Source organism: Triticum urartu, chromosome 1 (genome assembly GCF_003073215.2).
Source record: "Triticum urartu cultivar G1812 chromosome 1, Tu2.1, whole genome shotgun sequence".
Taxonomy (NCBI): Eukaryota; Viridiplantae; Streptophyta; class Magnoliopsida; order Poales; family Poaceae; genus Triticum; species Triticum urartu.
In genome coordinates, this window is record NC_053022.1 from 399,049,558 (window position 1) to 399,064,407 (window position 14,850).

The following is a 14,850-nucleotide window of genomic DNA, read 5'->3' on the forward strand; positions in this document are numbered from 1 at the left end:
AACGACAAAAACGGAACAAGGACTGAAATTCTAAGTCCCTGAAATCAGCATTACCGATTACGCTACTTTGCAACCTTGTGAGTCACCACAAATATCACAAAAATACATGGCAAGCACCCATGTAAAGATGGCATGGCATATAACAAAACACATGTAGAGCTCAGGATCATAGCATGCACACATTAAACATGGCAAAAATGACAAATAGCTATTTGCTGAAACAGATCTGCCAAATTCATCACATAGCCCTCTTCCAACAGCATTTCGGGTATCAAGATGAGCTCAAATGAAAATGATGCAATGAGATGAAATGATGTACTCGTCGAGACGAACATTTTGATATGCTACACGCACAAATCGGAGCTACAGATGCAGAGTTATAGCATGTCAAAGTTTGGAAAAATTAGGGTTCGGGGATGAAAAGTCAACCCTCGCGGATCTGGATCTGGATCTGGCGCATGTACTGTTCACCGGAGCACGACTCCCGAGGTTCGCCGGACTTGGAGCTTGAGGGCGTCGCCGACGACGAGGTAGGGCAGGGCGGTGGAGGTGGCCGGCGTGGCCGGGCGGCGAAGGCGCGGCGCCGGAGCTCGGCCGGCGCGGTGGAGCGGCAGACCGCGGCGGCGAGGTGGCGGCGCCCGCCGGCGAGGGAGGCAGGCGGCGAGGTGGCGGCGCCCGCCGGCGACGGAGGCAGGCGGCGAGGTGGCGGCGCCCGCCAGCGAGGGAGGCAGGCGGCGGCGCGGCGAGCGTAGGCGGCGGCGCGGTGCGGGCGGCGCCTCGCCGGAGCGCGAAGGGACGAGGCGGCGCGGGGCGGTGCCACTGGCCCGGTGGGTGGCTCGGGCGGGCCTCCCGCGGGCTCGCCGGGCCGCGCGGTCGAGTGGCGCGACAGGGACAGGTGGCGGTCGCTGAGAGGGCGCGGGCGGCGGCGGACGTTGTCCGGCGCCGGCGGACACGTCCGGCGCGCAAAGAGGAGCGGGGAGCTAGGGTTAGGGTAGACTTGATCTGAAATTTTCGAGGAGGCCTTTTTATAGATAGGAGGAGCTAGGAGGCTCCAAATGGAGTGCGGTTTTCGGCCACGCGGTCGTGATCGAACGCTCTAGATGATGGAGAGGGTTTAGGTGGGTTTTGGGCCAAATTGGAAGGGTGTTGGGCTGCAACACAAACGAGGCCTTCTCGGTCCCTCGGTCAACCGTTGGAGTATCAAACGAAGTCCAAATGGTACGAAACTTGACATGTGGTCTACCGGTAGTAAACCAAGGCCGCTTGGCAAGTCTCGGTCCAATCCGGAAATGTTTAACCCCCACACATGAAAAGAGGTAGAAAGGACCACCGGAGGACATAGGAGCGCCGGAATGCAAAACGGACAACGGGGAAAATGCTCGGATGCATGAGACGAACACGTATGCAATGCAATGCACATGATGACATGATATGAGATGCATGACAAAGGCAAAAACACACGGAGACAAAAACCCGACACCGAGAAAAATAAAATAACTTAGGCCGGAAACGGCAAGAGTTGGGATACAAATAAGGTAAATTACATCCGGGGTGTTACACCTTGTAACGTAGCTTTAATGGGGGCAGCAAGGGTTGGCAACCCTTCTATAACCAGACACCCAGAGAAAACATAGCCTCGGGGCTCGAGACGTAGGGCTTTTACCTCTCCGTGAGGTGTTTGAACTCGTAAAATCCGAGTGTCACACCTCGCTATAGCTAGGTTCCACCCCTATTCGTACCCCTAGTACTCACTTGCAGATTCATTGCCTCGGCAAGTTGCTCTAGGCCGGCACGCAAGGAAGCACTGTGGCACCGACATCGTGGCTGCCGTGGACGAGGTCGCGTCGTACCGCCCACACCATCACCGTCAACGTACACGTAAGCGTACCCTGTCAGCAGAGAAAGAAGCCGGCTTCGCTGAGATGAACGAAATTGTGGCTAGCACGTTCGCGCCCGCCTCCATCGTCGCGGAGAAGTAGAACACGGAGGTCGCCGCTGCTTGGGTCCCATGAAGGCCACCACTGAGGCGACGCCGGCGTACACAGCTGGTGTCTTGCCCAATCGCAAATCATCGTCTTCCACTTCCTCTCCGGCACCGAGAAAAATACTCTCTTTGTTTATTTTTATAAGACCTTGAAGACATTTCAGACAACGTATAAAACAGTCTATTTTAAGTTATCTGGAATGACTTACAAAAATGAACTGAGAGAGTAATAAAATTCATGATGACGTGGCCACGGCGACGCCCAGAATAATACTGCAGTATAATTTTGTGAACCGGAGAAGGCAGTCTTGCAGTAAGACGTGACCGTGGCATGTCCCTCCTGAGCCCGGTCTCGACGCTACCCGAGATACTACTATCGATCAGCATTTAAGCAGTATACGCTGCATTTTTCCTGCATTTCACGATCGACAGGTCTAGTCCGTTGCAAAGCTGGCGTAGAGGTTTCGTCCGATCCTATCCCAATCGGGTAAATCCCTGGACGTGGGATGCATTTACGATTGGCCTGTAGAAACCGTGTCGCTCGAGCAAGGTTGGATAGCTCCGCACATTAATTGCGCGCCGTGTGATCGCCGGCAATGGCAAGGTGACTGATCGACCCGCCTGTGGCACACGAAGGATGGGGTTCTGCTTCTGCACAAAGCCCATATCCATATAAATTCAACACCACTCCCGCTGTAATCTGCACATAGCCAAACAGCCATTTCCTGCCCAGCTCAATGGCCTCGCCGTCCTCCATGCCTGCCCGTATTCACATCTTCCTCCTAGCAGTCCTGCTTTCTCCCGTCCCGTTTTCTTCTTCCGGTCCGACCAACGGCAGCGACACCGACCTCACCGCCCTTCTGGCTTTCAAAGCGCAGCTCGCGGACCGTCTCGGCGTCCTTGCCGCCAACTGGGCCACCGGCACGTCCTTTTGCCGCTGGGCCGGTGTCTCATGCAGCCGGCGCAGGCAACGCGTCACCGCCTTATCATTGCCCGACACGCCTCTCCTTGGGCCACTGGCACCTCATGTCGGTAACCTCTCTTTTCTCTCCGTCCTTAACCTCAGGAACACCAATCTCACAGGGCCTATCCCTTCCGAACTTGGCAGGCTACGTCGTCTCAGATTCTTCGGTCTTCATCAAAATAGCCTGTCAAATGCCATACCTGCTGCCCTAGGCAACCTCACGAGGCTCGAGTTTCTCTATCTTCATTTGAACCAGTTGTCAGGCCAGATCCCTCCTCAGATGATGCTAAGCATGCGCAACCTTACACAGATTAATCTGTACGGGAACGGCTTGAGTGGACAAATACCTCCGTATTTGTTCAACAACACGCCTTTGTTGACGTTCGTTAACTTTGGGAACAATAGCCTCTCAGGTCCTATACCACACGCCGTTGCATCACTATCCATGCTTGAATTATTAAGACTGGATTTTAATCAACTCTCTGGCCTGGTGCCACAAGCCATGTTCAACATGTCTAGATTACAGGAAATTTCCTTAGTAAATAATCGTAACCTGACCGGAACATTTCCGAGCAATCAAAGTTTCAGCCTCCCAATGTTACAGGTTGTTTCCATATATGGTAACAAATTTGCCGGTCGGTTACCATCAGGGTTTGCATCATGCCAATACCTACAAGTAATTGATTTGCACGAAAATTCTTTTGTGGATGTTCTGCCGACATGGTTGGCCAAATTGACAAACCTCAAAAAACTTAACTTGGGTTTTAATCACCTTATTGGCTCGATCCCAGCGGCCCTTGGTAATCTTACCAAAGTCACTAAACTACAACTCGCAAACGGCAGTCTAACAGGGGAGATTCCACCAGAATTAGGTCTTATGCAGGAACTCTCTTATCTTGATCTTCAATACAACCAATTGACTGGTAAATTTCCAGCTTCGCTCGGTAACTTGTCCAAATTGTCTTACCTAAATTTCCAAGTGAATCACTTGTCCGGTCAAGTACCATCAATGCTTGGAACAAATACAGTTTTGAATATTCTTGCTTTGGGAGACAACAATTTAGAGGGGAATCTAGATTTCTTGTCAGCTCTTTCCAAGTGCAGACAACTCCAATTCCTTGATTTTGAAAAAAATCGTTTTACAGGCACCATCCCTGGCTATGTGGGAAACTTCTCTTCACGTTTAAACTATTTTGGTGCAGGTGCCAACCAGTTGATAGGTGGCCTTCCAGTAGCAATTTCAAATATAAGCAACCTTCTATGGATTGATTTTCGGGATAACCTATTCACCGAGCCAATTCCAGAATCTATCACTACGCTGGAAAATCTTGCATGGCTTGATCTCTCCTGGAATAACATGCCAGGCCCTATCCCTACACAAATGGGTATGCTTCGAAGTCTAGAACGATTGTTTCTCCAAGCCAACAAATTATCAGGCTCCATACCAAGAAACTTTGGTAATCTTAGCTGGTTAGAAAGCTTAGACTTGTCATATAACCAGTTAAGCTCAACGATACCAACGAGTTTCTTCCACCTGGATAAACTTATCACACTTGATCTTTCACATAATTCCTTTACTGGTGAAGTACCGGTAGATGTTACTGGTCTAAGACAAACCTATCAAATAGACATATCTTCTAACTTGTTGATAGGAAGCATACCAGAAACATTTGGACAACTTAGTATGCTTACCTACCTAAATCTATCACATAACTCTTTCAAAGGCTCAATTCCAGTTCAACTCGAAAAAGTAAAAAGCCTAGCATCATTGGACCTCTCGTTTAACAATCTCTCTGGTACCATTCCAATGTTCCTTGCTAACTTGACGTACTTGAATACCTTGAACCTATCATTCAATAGGCTAGAAGGACAAATACCCGAGGGAGGTGTTTTCTCAAACCTCACATTGAAATCTTTGGTTGGGAACCCTGGGCTATGCGGCGCTCCGCGGCTAAAATTTCCACCATGCCTTGATAGAAATCATTCAAGTAAAAGCCACTTGCTTCCATTTCTACTGCCAACCCTCATATTAGCTTTTGGCGCCATTGCCATTTACCTATACCTATGGTTCAGAAAGAAACTTAAGAAGGGAAAGGACAATGTTTCTGTTGATCCAACTGATGCCATAGGCCATCAGATAGTCTCCTATCATGAGCTTGTTCGCGTCACCAATAATTTCCATGATGAAAACATCTTGGGATCCGGAAGCTTTGGAAAAGTCTTTAAGGGCCAACTGAGCAGTGGTTTGGTGGTTGCGATAAAAGTTCTTGACATGCAACTAGAGCAGGCCATCCAAAGCTTTGATGCGGAGTGTCGAGTGCTTCGTATGGCACGACACCGCAACCTGATAAGGATACTTAACACATGTTCCAACCTTGACTTCAGAGCACTGGTGCTTCAATACATGCCAAATGGTAGCTTAGAGATGCTCCTTCATGGATCACAGAGCACAACAACGCGCTTGGGATTCCTTGAGAGACTGGGCATCATGCTTGATGTTTCGATGGCAATGGCTTATCTACACCATGAGCACTGTGAGCTGATCTTGCATCGTGACTTGAAGCCTAGCAATGTGTTGTTTGACGAGGACATGACGGCGCATGTGGCAGACTTTGGCATTGCAAAGTTGGTTCTAGATGACAACTCCATGATAAGTGTGAGCATGCCTGGAACAATTGGGTACATGGCACCAGGTATTTAATTAGCTAGATGTTGTTATTTTTCTCAGCAAACATTTGTTTGAACCAATGATAAATTACGACTCTACTCAAAACAACATGGTTGAGCAACTACATCTAATCTATATTTTGTTCTTTCTCAAACAGAGTATGGGTCACTTGGAAAAGCATCGCGGAAGAGCGACGTCTTCAGCTATGGGATCATGCTCCTTGAACTCTTCACTGGAAAGCGACCCACTGCCACTATGTTTGGCGCACAATTAACGCTCAGGCGGTGGGTTCATGAGGCATATCCTGCAGAGCTTGTCAAGGTCGTCGATGGACAGCTATTACATGGCTCCTCTCTTTCTAGCTGCATCTTGGACGATGGCTTTCTTGCTTCAATATTTGAGTTGGGTTTGATTTGTTCTAGCGACTCTCCAGACCAGCGAATGACGATGCACGATGTGGTCGTGACGCTGAAGAAGGTCAAAGCTGAGTACACTAAACGGACAACAAAAACATGACGTGGCACAACGGAATTATCGTTCTCCCTTGTTGCTTGCTATAACTATATACAGATGTATCTGTTCTCATTTTGTCACTTACTGCAGCACATGCCTTTTGGGTCGTATTATACACTTGACACATATAGCTAGTTCGAGTGCATATGTATACAGGATGAATTCTACCTGTATAAGTATAGCTAATTCGACATACATAAATATACATGATGATTATACTTGTGTACATATAAATAATTTGAACTAGCTACTATGTCTTAATTCCATAATAAAGCGGTCCACTTGAGTGTTGCGATATGGCTCCCGGTGACAAGTAGCCATTTGTTTTGAAAAAAATTGAAATTGACCTTTATAAGTTTGAAAAATCTGATTTTGTTTTTTACCAATTCATGGGAGATGGCGCAGATTGAAACAGAGGGAGATGAGGAGAACACTTAGAGAAAAGGGGGAAGTGGGCGCAGTTACCCAAATTCGACACGCCCCCCTCCCTCCACGTGATATGAATGTGTCGGGAGGAGTGGGGCGACACTTGGGATTGGGTAGGCTCCGGGGTGCAACTGCAGCGGGTCGCTTAACGGCTAAAAGGAGACGTGCTAGAGAAGAGAATGCACGAATCGAACCCACCACGCAGGCAAAACTCGCATGGGCTGAACTAAACATGTCTAACGTTGTTTAAACTTTAAACCTGAAACGTTGGATAGAAATTCAACAAGATCTGATGTGTTCAATAATGATGCAAAAAGATTGTGGTGTGGCAGTTACTTTTCTCAAGTTATATTTGAGTCATGGTAACTTTTCGCTTTTACTTATATAGTTCACCGTGATGCTACGTACGTTAAAAAACACCATATTTTCGAGAGATTATAAGCTATAAAATATGTTACTCATTTAACAAAATGACTTACTAGCACTACTTTCATGGACCAAACGAGTCTGCAGTATGAATGACATTTAGTTCATCGACTTCATATTTGCTTGCCGAATCCTGAGATCTCTGAACACAAAAAACATGGCTTTACATACATTTGCACTACTGGCAATGACGAAACAACTTGTATTATGCCGGACTATAGTTCTATCTGATGTTACTTTATACAATCAAGGTTTCACAAGAACAATTTGCAGGCACCCAAAAAATCTCAACTCAGCATTACTGCTGTTACTGCCCCAGGTAAAGGGGAGCTGCCGAAGATATGCCACTTCATATATTCTTCCAAACTATGCCTACTTGCAGAAACCAATTAGGTAACACATCTGGTTTTCCATGTGCCAGAAATTTGGGCAGCAAAGACAAAACCGAATCTGGAGACAGGACCGTTCCTGGAACTCAATCGCTTCCGTACTTTTTAGGTTTTCGGACTCGTTGGCTCCTCCGCGTGTCCACAGCTACAAAAACAGGCTTTTCATTCTTCAAATTGTGCAGATCTTTCACAGTTCTCTTCTTTGCAGGTACATCAGGGGACTTCTCGATTTGCTCTTCCAAAGGAGGCAGAGAGCTCCCAGATTTCTTCTTTGGTTTCTTGCTTCGTTTATTTCCAGGGCCGACTTGCTTCACACTTGGAGCTATTTCATAAACTGGTTCAAGCTTAACTACCTGTCTTGCAACAGTTTCTTCTCCTCTGGAAAGAAGGGTGTTAGCAACCTTATTAGCCAGCTCCACATGATTCTGTGCTTCCTGCTTCACCTTCTCAAACTGCTGGTACCCTTCTACTAGGGCTGCTCGATTGTCTATTAGGACATCATCAGCATTCTGCAAATACAACCAAAAATCATCAGCTAAAAGTGTGTTCGACAAATGTCCATCCAAAAGTTGGTAGTATGTCTCCATTTCACAATAATTCAAGAAGAAAACTACAAATCTGATGCATGGTTTAATATTAAATTTGACTTAACTAGTTAGCTACAATCATGAATGGATGGTAACTCCAGAAAACATAAGGGAAACGACACGAATCATATGAGCTTCAGCACTGCTTCCTCATAAAAGTGCAAAACTGAGGCAACTAGCCACTTTCGACCAATAATACAGTAAACAGTGCCCAAAATCATTAGTTTCAGATTGTTACCCAACAATGCTCAGAAAATATGTCAACAATCTACTTCAAGGCGATTACAATTACAAAGACCTGCATTCGTACAACTGAAACTCCTAAGATGGTAACACTGAAAATATAGATTATTCATTACATTTGGCTCTGAATTGTCAAATTATAATTAATTTTTAAAAACTGTGGTTAAAATAGAGAAGACTGGTATGGAACATGAGCTTACTTCTTTGTATAATTCTCCTAGATGAGTATGATCAATTAAGGGATTATCTGCACCAAAGAGTGTCTCAAATGTGACTTTCTTTGCATATGGTTGTGTTGCACCTTCTTCTGCAATATTTCTCTTTCCACATTCCATCACATAGTCAGTGCACCTATCTGATAAAGCAGTTGGCACTCCAACAAGTGGTCTAGGTTTATCCTCCTCCTGAAGCAAACTATTCAGATCCCTCTTTTTCTGAGGATGGTGTCCATCCTTCTTACAAGAGGCTAACTGGGTTTGAGCCTTCTGACTCTTTGGAGGCACCTTAACTTGTGTGTGATTGCTGCAAACCTTGCTGAGATGACCTTGAAGCCTAAGGACTCGAGACTGGATACTATCAATTGTCCGAAGAATATCTGTTAAAGAATATTGTTCTAAGACCCTATCTGTTTCCTTAGACTCCGGTAATGTATTGTCAGGAACTCTTCTTTTGGTATCCTCAGCAACTGCATTAGAAATTACAAGCAAACCAAGGATTAGACATTGGTAAAATAAAACTACGCCGCACCATATATACAAAACAATGACCAAGATGCACGTGTTCTGGTTTTCCAACTTCAATAATCTAACTGTAATAACTACAATGACATTCAATATTGTTGTATCCCCATATATTATCAACAAATAAGTAATAACAAGATACATAAAGGGATGGACAATCAAAACAAATACGATAGATGCAAAAGCGGCTAACATATGTATATCAAGATCAAAGGCTGTAAAGATAGCAGTGGTGGAGCTACATCCACATCTTTGGGTGGGCCAAAATGGACCAGCTTAAAAAATACTAGTACAGTACATCTGAAATTTTGCTCTTAGGGCCCAAAATTCACCACCAGTCTTCAATAAATTTTTGTTGAGCTGGGCGGGCCATGGCCTGGTTTTGCCCAGCCGTAGCTCCGCCACTGAAAGATAGTGAAGTGAGTCCAAGCAGTAGTTTGCACCCAACAAATTTTTGCAAGTATGTCACATCTCACAACTTGCCTGCACTGATTAGCAGGGTCGCTAATTCCGCTCGAGTCATATTAAGTAGGTAATTAGTGTTTCCCTTTCTTTTCTAAATGAGAGCAATGTGCATTCTTTGAAAGAAATAACTTCTAGAAAAGAGGTAACCTAAAACTAATAATAAAAGTTACTTGCCAAACCCACAGTTGTGTAGCACAAACAACTAATGTTATATGTACATAGGACATAACTATGATAAAGATTACACTTTCTACTTTCAAACTAATAAAATAGGAGAACTTTGAGTGCAAGGGCAAAGCCATCCACCATACCTGCATCATCATAAATCAACAGACCATCTGTTTCAGCTCCACTATTTCTGTTTTTGCTTTCTGCAAAAGAAGGAGACACGTCATCATTACCAAGTATCAGTACAAGCTCAGTGCAAAATACGGATCTACTGCAGGATATAAAATTTAAATTTTCTTGCCCTGCAGAATAAGGATAGATGTCAAACCATGATAATAGGATAATATTTGATGACTATCCATGTACAATGAGGTGTCCACAATGTCTTCAAGCCTTTGCCGTTGTCTCCTCTTCATAATATTTCTATCATGGCCTTGGGCATCCTGTTTTGCCAGTTCTGGACCAGAACTATCGGTTGCAATCATCTCAGACTGCAGATCTTTTTCATGACTGATTAAAGCAAGTTCCCTGTCATACTTTGCTACTTGCGACGAAAGCTCCTTCATACGCAATTCTAACCACTGGCATCGCCACATAATTGGGCGAACGGCCTTTCTCCACTCAGCTGTCACTTGCTTCTGTCTGAAACATGATTTATGTCATTTACAAACTATTAATAATAAGAAAGGGATACAGAGTACACAAAACAAAATTCATCTATAAATAGGACCCTGATAAGAGCCACACGTGTGGCACAAAACAATTCCGCCCTGACGTTTTTTAATGGCAACTTTAGTTACCCGGGGATGGCAACTTTAGTTGTGAATTATGGCAACTTTCTGTTTGGATGACAAGTTTCAGTTTTTTGGGGTTTCATTTTTTCTTATGGCAATTTTAGTTGTAAAAACGGCAGGGCGGTGTTACTTTGTGCCACACGTGTGGCACTTATCATTTGGGTATAAATATCACATATAAGAAGTATTACGCATTCATGCGCCAATCTTAATCGCCCCTAATCTATGTCAACATAAGGCACCCCAAAATAGGCATGCTTTCACTTGTGCAGGTGGGGCCTGTTTCACACTTCGAATTTTGCAGTTTTGAGTCATGAAATTTGGTGACGACAGGGCATGTGTAAAAGGGACACAGCAGCACATGTCAGATTAGTTCTTATTTTATTGTTATTATGGTAATCAGTAAAAGAAATTATCCATTTTACAGTATCCAGTAATTCTATGAATAGGACATGTCCGATCTTTCTTTTGTGTCGAAACAAAATCATGCTAAGACAGAATCGAAATTTTTACAGGGGCCTTGCGGAGATATGTGCACCTGGCCATCTTTGGAAGAGAAGCGGCGCCGTCCACATTGAAATTACCCAGGAAAGGCGAGTCCACCTCCATGTCGTGCATGCCTGACTTGGTCTCGTCATCAGAAACAGAGCAGGAGGGCCCAAATGAGCTCGAGCACTCCGTGCTGTCCCCATGGCCGTCTTCGGAGAGGAGAAGATTATCAGCAGCCGTGTCACCTGAAGACTCGATCGTCTCCACCGTATGACCACGGACAGGCACCGGCGCGCCGGGGCCGGGGCGAGCAGGGGGGTGGGGGCGAAGAAGGTTACCCAGACAGCTGGCCCTGCCATCGGCGACATGACCGCTGCTGCCCACCGCCGGAGCCGCTGGCATGGCCAAAAAGCAAGAAAGATACCCGACCGCGGAGACCAGAGGAAGAAGAGGAAAATGCGCCTCCTGCACGCCTCCCCGAAAAATTCCCCAGGATCAAGAAACCCCCTGCAGACCAGGGGCGGATCTAGACGGACGGCGCGCGCCCAGGGATCGCGGGACTGGACTAGTCGCCGGACGAAAACCGCCCCATACCTCACAACCGAACGGCTGCCGACTCCGGACGGAGCGGAGGGGGGCAGGAACGCGACGCCCCGACGAGGAAGGACGGGGACGGCGGTGGGCTGCAGGAGCGATTGCTCGGAGCGGGAAGCTGCGGATTTCCGGGAGGGGGGAGGGGAGGGGAGGGGAGGGGGGAGAAAATCGGAGAAGAAGAGCAGGCGAGAGGGAGGGGGGATTGGGATTTCGGACGGAGGGGGGGGGTGGTGGTGGTGTTCGGTTGGGTTGGGGGGTTTGGTTGGGTTTAAGAGGTTGCTCGTGGAAACAGACGGAAAACGTAAGCAGCAAGATGGGTGGATCGGCCAATCATATCGTCCGAGGGGAGAGAGAGGAGACTAAATTCAAGCGGAGAATGGATTCGGGTGGCGATGCGGTGGGGCGAGAGGCGGCGCCGCGTCGTGGCACTCATGACTCATCACACTGGATCCGGTTGGTTTCTTTCTTTCTTTCTTTTCTTTCCTTGGGGGCATGAGTACGATGGAACGAACAAACGCAGCAGGCAGCAAATCCGTTCTCCGTCCACAAATGACAAGCCGTCGCCGTCTTGTTCCCGGAAATTTGGTAGGCATTTGTGTCGAATTATTTTAGGATCCCAATAGTTGACGAACGCTTCGTTATGAGGGATGGCATTTGCGAGAGGCATAACATTTTATTCAGAGATGCATGGTTGTTTCTAAAAATAAGGAAAATTTGAGGCACAAACGAACAGAGACCGACACCGTTTGGTCTCGTGTCACAACTAAACCTGAAAAATACGTGCGCTTATCATCCCCCTCAGGAGACCTTCGCTAGATAACATTCTCGTTATTTAAATTTCCGGCAACTCAAACACCATGTAACACTATTTATGATGTCCATACTACTTTCCGTTTCCCGCCACGAAAACCAACAACATGCCCATTCTTTAGAGAGACACCGACAATTTCCCTATCTCTAAAATAACGGTCGTTTTATCGGAAGTTGTGGCAAAAAAAACTCTCCGACAGTTCTCATAGACTGGCTTTATCTTTAAAGGATCCCATAAAAGAGGTCATTTCTCCCCGTTGATTTACGAGAGGATGGCCTTCCCGTACCTTTTTGGCGGGATTGCAACCACCTGAAACTTCCGTGCGCCGTCACCTGGAACGCCGCCGCCCCGCCGAACCTTCACCGGAGAGCCATTGTGCCGTCACCGGCCGCCTCCTCTCCCACCCCGGTTGTCGCCGCCTCACCCGCACTGCCCACCGCCACCACTCGTGCTTGCCGCTGCCTCGCCCGTGCCTTTCGTCGCCACCGTCCGCACCCATCGCCGCCTCGCCCGCGTCAGAAGTGTCACATCCGCACCCGCCGCCACGCCATGCCCCTTGCCGGCAGCCACCCCACCACCGTTGGTGTCACTGACTAGCGAGTCCTGGGGATTACCTCTTTTTTGTTTAATTAAAAATTAAAATAAAAATGTAGTCAGGGGGAGAAGATTAGGGGAACCGACAAAATTTGCTTTTATAAAACTTCCCCTAACTTTTCCGGGAAGGCCAAAAAAACCACTTATGCGGGTAACTTTTAGGGGAACTATTGGAGTTTCTTAGTCACTTGCATGGCAACATCGTCTAGTCGTAGTGTCTTAACATCAGTTGCCTCGCTGAGCGTCTCTCTAAGACTAGGGAGCATGTGTCATTCTTTGAGGACAATAATGCGCCCCTCAATCACCTCGGACCTCCAAACTTCAGTTTGGACTCGGATTGTGACTTGTATGCTCGGACAGTAGAGTGGATGAAGGGCTAAGAAAAGTTGACCTCCACAAGCGAAAAAAACTAGTGTGCAACATGTTGAGATCCAAAGGTCGTGCCTAGATCCCTCATCCCATGAAAAAAATGCAACTGGTTTTTGGGTTGTAATCTACAAGAGCATGCTAGAATACAATAAAGTCAGACTCAAATGTTTCTATTAACTACAAGATCATGTCTCGAGATGAATGCAGTAAAGTAGGACTTAGCTATTCATATGTTGTGAGAATCAACTCTACCTACTCAAGATTTCATGAGAGAATCCAACATGATTCTTATGAGATTGTGCCAATGAAGAATAATCCCAAATTCGTGAGTAAGGGTACCCACCGAAGAGGAAAGCTTTTATGGGTGCAAATGGATCATATCATCGGCCCGGGTATCTAGGGCCTTTCCAGTCACGCGTCGCGTGGGAGTTGTCATTCTTAAGTGATAAGAACATTAGCTCCCTTTCAAGGAATTAACGGTTGCAGGAGATTTGTTTCCCTCCAATTACAAGATCGAATGGTCGTATCCCTTGAATACAAAATAGGTAGGGGGCGTAGTGCTATCAGCCATCTGGGTCCTGAACCTATCAACCGTGTTACCATCATCGTCGATGAGACCCCTTCGGGAACCAGCCCCTCCCTACAATCTTCAAACAACATCCAGATGGAATGAATCTCTTCGGTGATCCTTCTGAAGGAAATATGCCCTAGAGGCAATAATAAAGTTATTATTTATTTCCTTATTTCATGATAAATGTTTATTATTCATGCTAGAATTGTATTAACTGAAAACATAATACATGTGTGAATACATAGACAAACAGAGTGTCACTAGTATGCCTCTACTTGATTAGCTCGTTGATCAAAGATGGTTAAGTTTCCTAACCATAGACATGAGTTGTCATTTGATTAACGGGATCACATCATTAGGAAAATGATGTGATTTATTTGACCCATTCCGTTAACTTAGCACTTGATCGTTTAGTTTGTTGCTATTACTTTCTTCATGACTTACACATGTTTCTATGACTATGAGATTATGCAACTCCCGTTTACCGGAGGAACACTTTGTGTGCCACCAAACGTCACAAACGTAACTGGGTGATTATAAAGGTGCTCTACATGTGTCTCTGAAGGTACTTGTTGGGTTGGCGTATTTCGAGATTAGGATTTGTCACTCCGATTGTCGGAGAGGTATCTCTGGGCCCACTCGGTAATGCACATCACTATAAGCCTTGCAAGCATTGCAACTAATGAGTTAGTTGCGGGATGATGTATTACGGAACAAGTAAATAGACTTGCCGGTAACGAGATTGAACTAGGTATTGAGATACCGACGATCGAATCTTGGGCAAGTAACATACCGATGACAAAGGGAACAACGTATGTTGTTATGCGGTCTGACCAATAAAGATCTTCGTAGAATATGTAGGAGCCAATATGGGCATCCAGGTCCCGCTATTGGTTATTGACCAGAGAGGTGTCTCGGTCATGTCTACATAGTTCTCGAACCCGTATGGTCCGCACGCTTAACGTTCGTTGACGATATAGTACTATGAGTTATGTATGTTGATGACTGAATGTTGTTCGGAGTTCCGGATAAGATCATGGACATGACGAGGAACT

The 14,850-nt window shown here is 46.1% G+C and overlaps 2 protein-coding genes across 3 annotated transcripts; one reads left to right on the forward strand and one right to left on the reverse strand.

Moving 5' to 3' along the window:
- The first annotated feature begins 2,685 nt into the window (after window positions 1-2,685).
- Window positions 2,686-6,209, forward strand: LOC125514594 (receptor kinase-like protein Xa21). 2 transcript variants are annotated; one of them, XM_048679940.1, is made up of 3 exons: window positions 2,724-3,012; window positions 3,093-5,641; window positions 5,774-6,209. In XM_048679940.1, coding segments are annotated over exons 1-3 (2,910 nt in total). In that variant the 5' UTR covers window positions 2,724-3,010; the 3' UTR covers window positions 6,133-6,209. The 2 variants fall into 2 exon arrangements, with proteins under 2 accessions (XP_048535889.1, XP_048535897.1); XM_048679932.1 differs by having other exon boundaries at window positions 2,686-5,641.
- A 790-nt stretch (window positions 6,210-6,999) lies between these two features.
- Window positions 7,000-11,669, reverse strand: LOC125514612. Its single transcript, XM_048679950.1, has 5 exons — window positions 10,906-11,669; window positions 9,902-10,215; window positions 9,717-9,776; window positions 8,401-8,885; window positions 7,000-7,879 (listed from the first exon to the last, which is right to left on the reverse strand). Exons 1-5 carry the CDS (start codon window positions 11,256-11,258, stop codon window positions 7,457-7,459), a joined length of 1,635 nt encoding a protein of 544 aa, XP_048535907.1. The 5' UTR covers window positions 11,259-11,669; the 3' UTR covers window positions 7,000-7,456.
- Window positions 11,670-14,850: the final 3,181 nt, after the last annotated feature.